At 38.1% G+C, this 13,946-nt stretch overlaps 1 protein-coding gene across 1 annotated transcript in view; it reads left to right on the top strand.

Moving 5' to 3' along the window:
- Positions 1-13,946, top strand: part of LOC104493301 (collagen alpha-1(XI) chain) — a gene marked incomplete at both ends in the record, with an annotated part of 49,954 nt that overhangs the window by 27,685 nt on the left and 8,323 nt on the right. The window contains 5 exons of the mRNA XM_010135955.1: positions 6,007-6,060; positions 6,499-6,606; positions 6,795-6,848; positions 7,146-7,199; positions 8,387-8,440. Coding sequence (XP_010134257.1) covers positions 6,007-6,060; positions 6,499-6,606; positions 6,795-6,848; positions 7,146-7,199; positions 8,387-8,440 — 324 coding nt within the window. The remainder of the gene's footprint in view (positions 1-6,006; positions 6,061-6,498; positions 6,607-6,794; positions 6,849-7,145; positions 7,200-8,386; positions 8,441-13,946) is intronic.

The following is a 13,946-nucleotide window of genomic DNA, read 5'->3' as shown; positions in this document are numbered from 1 at the left end:
GTAAGGTTGTAGCTATTTCCTTAACTACATAGTTTGTTGCCTACATTTAACATTATTGGCTTTAAGTCTTTTTCATTTTACACTTGTATAGCTTAGGATATCATATAGCCCTCTATCTGGAATGTTAAGAATACAAGCTATTATCTCATGTTGTCAGCGGTAAACAAATGATAGGCAGTGGACAGGAGGAGGGAGTGTCGCCCGCTATGTCAATGACCTGTTGGAGGGGCAACACAGCAGGACATAAGCAATCCAGGATGTTCCTGGAATGCATTGGTGATAACTTCCTTCTCCAAGTGATAGAGGAACTGGAGAGGAGAGGTGCTATGCTGGGCGTTGTTCTCACCAAGAAGAAGGGGCTGGTGGGGAATGTGAAGCATAAGGGCAGCCTTGGCTGCAGTGACTGTCAAATGGTGGAGTTGAAGATCTGCAGCGGAGCAGAGGGCACACAGCAAGCTCGCTACTCTGGACTTCAGGAGAGCAGACTGACCTCATCGGGGACCTGCTTGGGAAAGTCTGGAATACAGAAAACAGGCACTGGTGGGAAGAAGAATCCTCCCTGTGAGCACTAGGGTGCAGAGAAAAATGTTTATTATGAGAACACTACGTGCAGGGTCATCATCATCATGGCTAGGCTTTGCGGACGAAGATTTGGGAAGGGCTTTCCCCACGCTCACTGCAAGCGCACTGATGGCTGAAAAGGCCAATGCGGGATAGGCAAGTCCGGCTGCAAAGAGCACAGCGGAAGGTCTCCTTGGGTGGTAGTCGAGGCACGGTTCTTTCTGCGCTGTCTTTTCTCCTCGAGACTGATTCTACGTGTGCTCTCAAAGGAGGCAGCAGCGTTATGGATGGTGTGTCTCCAGATCTCCCGATGGGAGGCCAGGGTGGACCACTGATGGTGGTCAGTATGGCCTAGGCTGAGGTGTTGTTTCAGGGAGTCCTTATATCTCCTCTTTGGGGCTCTTCTCTTGCATCCATTATAGTCACTGCTTTAAAAAAACACCTTGTATAATATTACGGCCCATTGAAGTCAATAGGACTTTTGCCATTGGTTTCAATCACCTCTTCCATTTTTACTGTTTCTTGATCCAATTATATTCCAGTGATTTTGTAAACGCATTGACTTATATTGAACTCCTTACTCCTTTTTTTCTCCCTGTGACTCTTCTGTGTGGTGTAGAATTGCTATTTGTGATAACCAGCTCACCAAATTTAATTCAATAATATGAAATTCAGACTGTTTATCACTGGTTGTCATTTTTATATCCTCTTGCTCATTTCCCATATTCTCTGCATTCACGTAGAGAAGCTTCCAAATATATTATTTTGCAAGATTTTCTTTATTTGAATTATTTTCCTCCTCATCAAATTTTTGTACATAGCAGGGTTTTTTTCCTAGTTAGGATATCTTCCTTCTTCAGTTCAGTTCCATTTAATGAATTCTGCAAGCCTGGAAATCATAGAGTTGTTTTGTCAGGAGGAGTTCTCACAATAAGAGGACAATTCATGCCTTTAAACAAAACATGCATTTTCTCCTTTTCTTCCCACGTATTTTTTCCCTAGTGTTTTCCTTATTACATCAGCATGCGTTGGCCTCTGCATCCCTTTCAGCAAAGACATATCATACTGCAGATATAATGCAATATAGGGCTGATTGTAGAGTGTGGAAAAACATTTTGGTTATCCTCCCTGTCACTGTTGGGGAGTAAAATAGATTTGCTCATTTTCATATTTGGATGGCTAGACTAGGAGATACTTTATCTTTTATACTGGAGTTTCAAAGCCCTCTTATCTTTTGGCAAATTACAAACAATTTTTGTCACCCTCTATGACATGTATTTTTAACTAGCTTGTTGTTTTCTCTGCTGTACACAAAAAGGCCTAAATGTTCAAAGACATCTGCAGTACAAATGTGCATGTAGCCTTGCATTATTAATGCCTGTAGCCTCCATGGAGCTGTCTAGAAGTCTTGAGACTTACACTCAACTAGAACCGCTTAAATCCAGCTTCCACTCAGATATATTCTTTTTGATGTGCTTATATTTTAGAAAAAGCAGAAAACCAAAATGTACCAACATATGCTTATCTCTAATTTTATATCAAAGGCCTAATATGCAGATATTCTACATACCCAGTAAGTTGCTCATGACTTCTCAAAACTGGGCCTTAGATGTTTTACATTACATTAGAATTTACAACACAGAGAGGAAACAGAACAAGTAACATTAACCTCACACTTCTCTTCCACAAAGCCTAATAAAATAAACGTGCCTCTCTAATTTAGGTTAATCTGTGATAACTGCCCTGAGTACTGTGCCGTTCTTCCACTTTTTCTCCTTTCCACAGTACGCGTTAAACTGGCAGAGTCAATGCGTAATGCAAAATGAGTATCTGCAGAACCTAAACATTCTTTCTGTAGCCTCTCAGTTTAGATCTGTTTCACTGTATGAAAAGGTCTGATGTTAGAAAACTACTGCATTCACCTGGGTTTATACTTCTTCTTATTATATCATTCTAAAATAATTTTCAAAATAGTACACTAATGAGTCCCACACAGTAAACAAGTGAAATCAGCAATTTACATGCTTAATCAGTCATTGATTTATTCTGCAGATGGAAGTGAGAGGACAAAACCAATTGAGTGTTCTGTTCCCAAGTTTAAAACCATGTCTGATAAGTTTGCATGGACATCTTTACGTTTCCCCACACACCTGTGTGTGGACAATTGCTAAGCTACTTAATCAAGATGTGTTTATGCTATGTGAATATCTAACAAATTACTTTTAATAACTTTACATGACTCACTGACTGTGAACTCTTCTCATCCTCCTCCGTCTTTCCAACATGCTTGTAAACATGAGCCCTTCCAGAAAATATAGCACAGCTTTAGAATTTGGCTCTTGATAAAACTTAGCTCTCCACAAAGCCATAATGCACGTCACATGTGCATACTTAGGTGAAAAGGGATTGTCTTCTACAGTCACAAGTTTTCTCTTACTTTTTTTCTCTTTTATGCAGATGGCAATAAGGAGCAAAAGTGTAACTGAATCCTTTTCACAACCCAGTCAGTTGTCTCATTCTTACAAAAGAAATCACATCTGAGAGTTTAACCAAAAGGTGGCAGCCTTCCATTCACTCTGTGCTTCGTATGGACAGTTCTTTAGAACGGATCATAATATTAGGAAGCCAGTGGTCTTCTAAACCACTGTCCTTATCCTGACAGAAATCATTCTGCTTGCTTAATCCAAGGTGGTTTTCAGAATTAAACGTCTGTTAAATAACGTTTCTTCATAGTTGAGAATATCTGTTTTTGCTTGTTGAAATTCTGTCAGAGGAAGGCTTTGCCTAAGACAGACCACACTAACTTTTAAAAGATCTGACCTGATAACAAAAGAGGAAAAAATTCCAGTGGTGGAAAAAAAAGCATAAAATATATTTCGCAGAAGAACATGAGGTATTTTCCATGAAGAAGGTGCACTGGATTCTGAATTAGTATCATCCTGTGCACAGAAAGACAAGGGCAAACGATATCCTACTGATTGCACCATTTTAGTAGCTATAAATATGCACTCTGCATCAGCTACAATCTTCTCTATCAAAAGATTGTTTAACTCCCTTAACAGCTGTCTAAAACAAGTACAACCTTTCATAGTTTCTAACATTTGGAATACAAAAATCAGTGTCACAAAAACAAAGGACTGCATAGAGGGAAAAGTCACATTTTTAATAGAGCAGTGATTTAGAAGTATTAATGGGAGATGAAACTTTAACTTTCACAGATGCCCTTTAAAGGGAATATCTTGACATCTTCTAGCCTTTCCAATTTTGCTGTCTTCCACAATGCTGCTTTCTGGGGTGTGACTACGCACGGAGCTCATACAGACTGACTGCCTGCCAATTTCAACATGCGTGCTGTAGCGGGGACCCCTAAGATCCCAGGAGCACAGTGTTCCCCTGTTGTCTCCAAGTATGGCTCAGTATGTCAGAGAAAGCCTCTCTTGTTGCATGGTAACGTAAAATGAAGATGTGTTTGTCAATGGGAAGAGTAAAGAGTGGATTACAAATCAAATGAATATCATCATAAATTACTCTATTATTTGGCAGAAAGGCAAAAAAAGAACTTACTCTCTGAGAAGCTTATAAGGTATTTATACTGGCACAAGTCTTATCAGGCAAGATTTGGCACAATCAGTGCCAAATATCACTCAGTTCATTAGTCCTGCAGTGGGGACAGCTGCTGAGATGGTCTGTATTGTGGACTCTGTTAGAGACAACCTACTAACTTGAATAACATCAGTTGGTTAGCTAATTCCACACCTCATTCTCAGTTGCTACATAAATCTAATTTGATTGATAGTAGGCAAGGACAAAAAAACCCCGATATTACTGATGCTGCAGATTTGGTATACCCTGTGCAGAGGGTAAGAAAATTAAGATTATGAATTTTCCTAGAAATCATACTGAACGCTTATTGACCTGAAGTGTCCACTAGATTTTTTTTTAATGAATGTTGTATCACAGAAGGAAATGAATACTAAGTACTAAAAGGGATCGTTAAAGCATGTCTAATAAAACATACCACAGTTTCTAAAGGCAAAATCATCCTTTAAAAGTTCCCCTTCTCAAGGACATTTTAATGTTGCTAATGTGGCTATCCAGTAATTATGCTATTCTGGAATTCCATTGCATACTCAGATCTTCTTCAGTTCATCTAATGTAATATTTACATCGGGCCAAATTCTGGTCCCAGTAAGGTCATCGTGCTGCCTTCAGCCTCTGTGAAACAAGTTCAGTATTTACAGTGTAAGATTTGTAGTATTTTATGATTTATGCTTTTATCCTGTCCGCATGGAAATGACAGACATGCATGTTGTATTAATTGAATTGTCATAGACTGAAGAGGGGTGTGCAAGTCATACGGGATTTGAAGGATACATCAATTTATTCCAAATCTGTGTTTGAGTTCAGTAGAAGGGATTTAGTGAAATGCATTTTCAGCCTTGAAGTACTCTTGTTTATAGGCATAACTATTGGCAAGGTTCATTTTGTTTGGAAAAAGAATCGGAGAAAGAAAAAAACATTATCAGTTACACTGAGAAATCCCTTGGAATAAAAATATGTAGTTCTTATCTCAGCACTCCATGACAATCACAAAGCAGATTCTGTTACCCTTTTGCAGATTTGTGCGTCTGTGATTCTAATAGCTACCTATTTTACTAACGGAGTTGTTTTCTATAAAGGTTTATTTATCAGACCACTGAGCTAGAAAATAATCAGTCATAACTAAACTTTAAAATGAACAATTGCAAAGAATGTCTTTGAGCTAATAGTGCACATTAGCTCAAAAAGAGACTGAATTACCTTAAATGTTCACTTAATAGTGTATGATCTTTGACTTGCACAAATTTTCTTCACATGGTGTCATCCTCAAAGCCATCTGCTTCACTGAACTATTTCCATCCCCAGCAAATATATATTGTGCACCTTTGTGGGCTGTGGTTAAAGGTTTACTGTGTTACGCTATTTTGTTATCCTTACGTTTTTCTTTTTTTAATTTTTTACTCTATCAGTAGCTATAGAGTAATATCTTCACTCTGTTGACATTCATTTCCAGTTAGTATTCTCTCATTTGTAGAACTTGCTTCCAGGCAAAACGTATCTTCTAGAGAAAAAAATATACACAGTTGCTACACTTCTTTGGCATTTCTGTGATTAGAAAGAAAGATGACAAACAGGAAATTTGCAATATATGGGATAATAAAGGGGAAACTCTTCCAAAGCCCCAAAGGAAGGTTAGTCTCCCTGGCTCATGAAAAGTTTAGTTTGATATATTTTCTCTAAAATTTCAGATTTCAGTTCTGCAAAACCATATGTAACTCAACCCTCCCTTCAGGTAGACCAAATAAAAGACAATTCTTGTAAGCTGCTCATATGAATAAGCATAAGAATGGGAATTCATAGAAGTTCTCCCTAATGACTCATCAACTTATCCTCACACATTTACAGGGTGAACCTGGAGAAGCTGGTAACCCTGGACCTCCTGGAGAATCTGGAACTTCTGTAAGTACTTTGGTTTTGTGTTATTATTAACCTTTATTATAGTGAACAAAGATATCTGCTTACGTTAGAAAGCATTTAATCGGATTACCTGTGTACTTGTGTATGTTTTCTTTAAATCTTCAGTGAAGAACTTTCATCTTGAAAATGCTGTTGTTTTTCCATATAATTATAGCCACATCTTGTACTAACAGCTACAGGAGAAAGCTGAAGACTTCCTAAAAGAGTACCTGTTTTTTCTTCTAAAAGTATTGCTTTTGACATGCATGTTTTTCTCTCTGAAGATAGTTCGTTGATGCAAACTGAGTGAAGATGTTGGCACTCAACCTGAGATTTACAGATTATCCAGTCTGAGGCTCCTAGTTTTCCATTCACGTTAGCATTTATTGAGAGCAACATTGCCTGGGTCTGAAAAACAGTTTTGTCATATGTTTTCTACAGGGTCCAAAGGGTGAAAGGGGAGAAAAAGGTGAGGCTGGTCCACCTGGAGCAGCTGGACCACCTGGTGCGAAAGGACCTCCAGGTGATGATGGGCCTAAGGGTAACCCGGTAAGTGAGCTTAATAATTTTAACACAAAGCACTGTGGAACACGGCTGAAGTTGTGCTACGTATAGAACTGTATATAATTTTCTACATTTGAACTAAATTCATTATATGCATCCTAAAATATTTGTGATGATGGCTACCTGCTTGTCAATGGATGACACATTCCATGTTTTTTTCCTGATTTATTTAGGGCCCAGTTGGTTTTCCTGGAGATCCTGGTCCCCCTGGGGAACCTGGTCCAGCTGTAAGTTTACTTTAAAAAAAAGTAGTTTTAGGTCCTAGTCTTGGTTTGCACTAACATGTTGTTAATCCTGCCTCTTCTTTGCCTGGGGATGAGGTGTTGCCTCTAAGATCTGTTGCTTTTCTGTTCATGTATTTCTTGAGGCTTAAAAAAGGTTTAGAAATCCTTAAAAAGTTTTGGAAACTAGTGTCCTTAGGAAAATGCTCTGTAGAAAAATAGTGCTCTTATATTCATATATGAAACAAGTTACTTAATATAGCTGAATTTTGTATTTTGTTTATTTTCCCATGAATTCTGTAGGGTCAGGATGGTGTTGGTGGAGAGAAGGGCGAAGATGGTGATCCTGGTCAACCTGTGAGTTGTTTCTGTCATTTTATTTCAGCTGCATGTTTTCTACTATGCAAAGCAGTTTTTCCTGAATCAGTGGTTTCTATACATTCATACTCCTTAAAATATTTTTAAGTGGATGCTTTTTCTGTTATACTGAAAATATCTATTTATTTCTTTGCAGAGATAGAACCTCCCATATTATAGTTTCAATCAGAAGCAAGAGCTCAATTTCTTTCAGAAGTAGAAACAAATGGTGTGTTAAGGATTTGTGCTGGAGCTGCTGAGGAGCACTAAAAATAGAGCAGATCTGAGCATAAGAAAGGAATGCTGTGGCCAAATAATCCTCATTAGCTGACTGGATGAAATGAAGCAAAATCTTAATGTTTCTGCTTTAAGAAAGTTAAGAAGTGTCAGAGTAATACCCATATTAAGCATCAAAGGTCTTATATTTCTATAGATTCCCATATTAAAACTTTTTTTTTATTACTGCAAAAAGATAGGATTTCCATTTTGGAAAGTCTCTTTCTAGCTCTGGAAATTCCGATTATCAGGGAATTATCCTATACAGTAGTTTGAAAATAAAAAAATGCTAGTACATAGGGTTGGAAGTAAGTTATAAACTGGGGTTTTCCTGCAAACTTCAGGAAATTAGTATCTGTATGTCTTCCTTAACAGTAAGTACTTTTAGAGTGTTGTGTTCCTGAAGAAAAGCCTACCAAACATTCAGCAACCCTGAAGTATTTAAGAGTATCGCAGCTTACCAAGAGGGAGTAGCCAAATAGCTATTAGTGCACAAAAGATTTTTCAAGGGAAAGCAGCTAACTCAGAAAATGTTAGTGTAAAATATTAGCAAAAGTAACAACTTCAGCACCTGCAAAAGCAAGAAACTTTTTAACAGTATTAGGCAGTTGATGAAGACCTTATGGTACTTCTGTGCAGCCACCTTCTAGTCTAAAATGTTTTGTTGCAAACAGGAAGGGAAAAAAGAATGATTGCATTATGTACAGTAACAAAAGCTGTTAAATATTTCAAAAGAGCACCCTAAAAGAGGTTTTGTTGAATAAGCAAGTATACATCTCTGTATGAATTTATGGTACTTACTTTCCACCTATTGAAAGGGGCCAACATATTGCAGATGTTTGTTGCATTTAATAAAGATAATAATAGCTTTATCCTTTGTTGCCACTGAGCTTTACCATTTTCCATTGCAGGGTCCACCAGGTCCTTCAGGTGAAGCTGGTCCACCCGGTCCACCTGGAAAAAGAGTAAGTAATTTCTTATTTTCTCTTGTACTCGTCTCCTTCTGAGAAACTATGTTCTAGATAATTTCAGCTACTTGTTTTCCACGTTGTGTTTCTTTTAAGTAATGTAATGGGAGAAATGAAAAAATGGAAACTGCAGAGAAAACTCTTGAACACGAGTTATGTGGAACATGGGAAAAAATACATAGGGAAGAATGTATTTCTTACCTATAAATGAGCTTTTTGTTTTCACCCAAGTGAATTCAGTGTCTGATAGGGTAAACATTCAGTGTCTACTGACTTAGTCTGTCCACAGGAGTGAGTGGTTATGAGCGTAAAACAAGGCATCGCTCTTAGGCACAGGACTGCTGACAGGGAGCAGGAAGAATGTGTCTGCTTTGGTGTCTTTAGCCTCAGAAATAAAATAATTTCAATGCGAATTTTGCTCAAACCTGTGTCATTCCCTCTGCATACAAAATCAACAGGCAGACATCTCTGTAACTTGTAAAGCCATTTCATTATTTCTAAAGACTGAAGCTTCACAGGCTTTACAAATACAACTAATCAAAACTAGTAAATAGTGTTACACTTACACAACTGTAGTAGATGCATCAACCTTTATGTCTGCTTCAGAAGGCAATTAGATGCAGGTTTTTACACTAAAAAATAAGGGAGGGGGCATCATTAAATGTAAGCTGAGACCTATTTAACAAAATGTGTTGATTGCTCTATTTAACAGGCTTGAGAGAACTGACATGCCTAATTATTTTTATCTATTTTACACAATAATCTATTTGCTCCACCAACTTGCAAAACGTTTATAATACTGTGAATGATTATGGTAGCATTAGCAACCTTATCACTAGAACTGAAATATGGCTCAACTGAATATTAGCAATTCGTATGTTTGTTTGACATCAAATTAGAACTTCCTGCTTTATTATACAGAAAGGCAGTAGCTTGTTCCTCACAGATGGGATCTATTGCATCTGATTGTACCTGAACAAAACCCTATTTATATACACAAACGTCGCATCATACGTGGTTTGACACATTTACAATTTAGAGAATATGTATGGCTAAATATTGCCAAGTCGTGCCGTTCTTGAATTATGAAGAAAGGATTTTCTAAAATCAGATTCTACATTACTTGAATACCTGAATATTTCAAGCCTGTAGAGAATCTGTATCATATTGATATTATACCAGAGAAGCAGTGCGGGAAAGCTTCATACTTTGATGGAAGAATGAACACAAAAAGTGTTCTTCGTTAGTTTTCATCAGTTGTGTGGTAGAATCAACTTCAACAAAAAGCCCTAACAAATGTCCTTTCATCCAGATTAAGCAGCACGTGCCATTTCAGTGGTAATACCGCTGTCTGTGGAGATGCAGCTCTGGCTGTACTACTAGAAAGCAACATTCCATCCCATTTTTTGTTTTTCTGTCTCTGAAAGGACAAGCTGGTAGAATTCAGGACTCATACTTTTATATCTAGTCCCATAAACTCCTCAACTGTACGGTCTCCTTATTTAATCTCTATTTATGAGGCAAATGAAAGAACTTTTAAAGTAAACTTACACTATTTAAAGAAATGTGTTATAGCTCCTTGAAAAATTGATCGACTTTCCTAGTATTCCTGATTCAACATAGCACACAAATTTGGTAGTTCATTTTTTCAGTTTGCAGATTTCAGTGCCCATTTAAGCATCTTGCCAGATCAAGACTTCAGAAGCTACCACTTCATAGGCTGTCATGTTTATATTTTTTAAAAATATCCAGCACAATAGGCTTTTTGGTAGAGTCAGTCCACAGCAGATCGCTGACTTGACTTCTCATCTATCCAGGACCCAACTCTAGCCTTACATGTTCTGTATGACTTGAGAATGGCTGCTCTTCATCAGCACATCTTCCTCTTGCTGTGGGCTTCCCATCATCAAATCCCTTGACAAGTACTCCACAGATGGAAATCAGCCCAGATTCTCTAGAAAACATACCAAGGAATCATAGAATTGTTTTGGTTGAAAGAGATCTTTAAGATCATCAAGTCCAACTATTAACTCAGCACTGCCAGGTCACCATAAACTATGTCCCTAAGCAGCACATCTATGTGTCTTTTAAACACCTCCAGGGATGGTGACTCAATCATTCCCCTGGGCAGCCTGTTCCAATGCTTGACAACCCTTTGGGTAAAGAAATTTTTCCTAATGTCCAACGTAGACACCCCCCCGGCACAACTTGAGACCATTTCTTCTCATCCTATTGCTTGTAACTTGGGAGAAGAGACTGACCCCCACCTCACTACAACCTCCTTTCAGGCAGTTGTAGAGAGTGATAAGGTCTCCTCTGAGACTTCTGTTATGTAGGCTAAACAACTCCCGTTTCCTCAGCTGCTCCTCATAGGACTTGTGCTCTAGACTCTTCACCAGCTTCACTGCCCTCCTCTGGAGACGCTCCAGCACCTCAATGTCCTTCTTGTAGGCAGGAGCCCAAAACTTCACACAGTATTCGAGGGCTCTCTAGAGCCTTCACCAGCTTTGTTGCCACCCTTCGGACACGCCCCAGCACTTCAGTGTCCTTCCTGTACTGAGGGGCCTAAAACTGGACACAGCGCTCAAGGTGTGGCCTCACCAGCACCCAGTACAGGGGGACAATCACTTCCCTCCTCCAGCTGGCCACACGATTGCTGATACAAGCCAGGATGTTCTATCAGAAGGCACTTAAGGCATTACATGTATGTGCATTACTTTCCAAGCTGACAAACAGTCTAGTACATCTTTGGGACTAGGAACCCCTTTACTAATCTTTTCCCCATTATATGTGTGTTAAAAATTTGTAATATTGCTCTCTGAATTTCTCTGTCTGCAAAAACAGAGAAGGAAATTTGCCAGCCTCAGGGAAGGATGTCACTTCTGAAATTCTCTTAAATGTTCAGAAGACAAAAATGGCCTTACAGAGTTTACTCTATTATTGGAGCAATGTTCACAACCAAGAGGTTCACAAATTGCTATGAGCTTGTCAGTGAGCATTCTCAGCTCTACAGCTTTCCTGTAGCACGTAATAGCAGCAGCACGGACCAACAGCATACTGTATGAAGACGGTGTTTCTGAAGAGTTGTAAGTTTTTTCCAGCTTTTCCTTCAGTGTAGGAGATATACGAGTTGTGATCAGTGAGAAGTGGAACATCTGGAAAGGCCTCCTGATCCAAAGGCTGCATATCTAGAAACGCAGATACAAAGACTGAATCACTCTACAGTTATGTTGTTACTATTATTTTCTGAAACTTAACATTGCACATAATTTTGAGAGGTTTTTTTGTTTATTTTGCCATAGACTACTGTGTAACATCTCTAGTTTGAATTAATTGATTTCTGTCTGACAAATGTTAAAAATATCATGAGGAAAAGACACCATCACACACCATTCACTCTTAAAACACATAATATACAATCCATAAAAATCAAGACAGTACTTCTTGCTTATGTTCCTCTCAACTTTCCACTGTGCTAGGCTTTTCAGCTGTGTTTTCTGCTGTTTGACTGTTTCATTTGTTAGAGTCAATTAGATATCTAGATCACATATGCATAAGGCTCTGTATATCAATCTGAAAATGTTCGAATTTAAAGTACAAGGCTAAGGTACATTTTTGTTCTCGGCTAGAAGGCCTAAAAGAACAGATGTCAATACTGCAGCAAAGCAGCCTCTAAATTTTGAGAAGAGGCTCTTTGTTCAGTTGCCTGACCATACAAAGTTGACTAACTTAGGAAAAAAGAAAGTGTTTCTTTTGAAGGGTATTTTTTCCATTTTGACTACAGCATCCTGCTGCCACAGCAGGGTGCATACACCACTTAAAAATTAAGCTGATTTTCCCTGTTGATTGCAAATGCACAGAAAGCCTAACAATACGCCAGGTTCCTCTCTTAACAGACTGATGAGATGTAGTAATGATTTTCTGTGTTGGAAATCAGGTTTTTAGTCAGATGACAGACAGCTATAAAAAACAGTTTAAATTATTTTAATGAAATTATAAAATATGGAAGAGCAGACAAAAATGTCCAGTATGTTCACGTAACAAAAATCGAGGACAAGTTTGTTTCTGTATGAGTTCTTTCTGTCTTTTGTTATGCAGAACTGTCGTCTTAGTTCTGCATAAAATGTGTCGGGCAATACGTCCAAACTTTAAAGTGTGATGATCATAAAAATCACCACGGTAGCTGGGGTGGTGACAGTGGGGAGCCATGCATTAATTTGAAATTATTGTTACTGAGATCTTTCCTGGCAGTTAAAATTTACCAGACACTCCAACAACTCAAGTGTAGGAAGGTAAGATAAATAATAATTAGCAGTCTTTCTCTGACTAGAAAGCAGCACCATCTGTGCCATGCCAGTAATCACAGCCTGTTAGGAAGAGCAGTTCATTTAGCTGCTTTGCGCTGGGTGCGTGCAGCATTGGCACGGTTTGATAACGAATGCACCCCCCCCGCTTAGCAATCATGATTCATTGTATTTGTAATTTAGCAATCACAGTGTTTTTAGCCCTGCTAATTCATGCTGCAGCTGCAGTTCTAGATTATGCAGAGACCATATTTCTCAAATACAAACTACGACTCTTAACCCTTTTCGTTTTTTAAGCGTAGGGTAGATTATAATCCATATGGCAACTTGACTGAAACAAATTTTTAAGCAGTAAAGACAATGGGCATGTAAATTAATTAATGTACAAAAAAAAAGAAAGAATTCCTGTTTCTAAAATGTTCTTGAGTTTATTTATATAACTGCTAATCATTTTTCTTCTTGTTGTTACAAAATGCAATCCACCCAACCAATTACAACCTACACAAAGGAGTATATGCATCAGAGAGAATTACTGGCACAGTAGTGACTTTTATTCTTCTTGCTGTTTTAAAGAGCCAGCAATCAGACCACACTACTCAGGGCTTCTTAACTTCTCTGTTTTTTGAAGCGGTAAAAGCCCTTTACTACTTGGAGCTCTTAAAAATACCACAGAGAACAACATGTTGATACCTACAACAAACAACCAAAGTCCGCTGTGGGTAACTCATTTTGCATCACCTTTGATGGAAAGCCTGAACTATCTCTGTTGGCCAAAAGGTTCCTACAGTGCTGCAGATGTTCAGTTCCGCCCTAGAGAAAGCTTAATTTCAGAAGAAAATGAATGATCTTAATATACTTACATATAAATAATTATAAAATTAATATAAATTTCTGGAATTAAATTAAAACTGGTGGAGTTGCTCAAGGTATGTATTGACAATAGTGAGTGGTGAAATATATCAGCTATGAAAAATTTGGGCTCAATTCAGCTGTAGTACAAAAAATTGCTGTTAGGTCAAACTCTAGTCTAAAGCCCTGAGCTCACCAAATACATGGGTAGATGCCTGCCTGGGAGAATAGTTCTTACCTGTAAAATTAAGAATGTGTTTGAGTGCTTTACTTTTAGGGGTCTGCATTTTTTTTGTCTATTGTTATGAAGTAAAAAGCAGTAAATAAATGCAAGTGATCGAATTTTTCTT

The sequence above is a fragment of the Buceros rhinoceros genome, unplaced genomic scaffold (genome assembly GCF_000710305.1).
Source record: "Buceros rhinoceros silvestris isolate BGI_N320 unplaced genomic scaffold, ASM71030v1 scaffold14315, whole genome shotgun sequence".
NCBI lineage: Eukaryota > Metazoa > Chordata > Aves > Bucerotiformes > Bucerotidae > Buceros > Buceros rhinoceros.
This window is presented reverse-complemented; position numbering and strand designations above follow the sequence as displayed.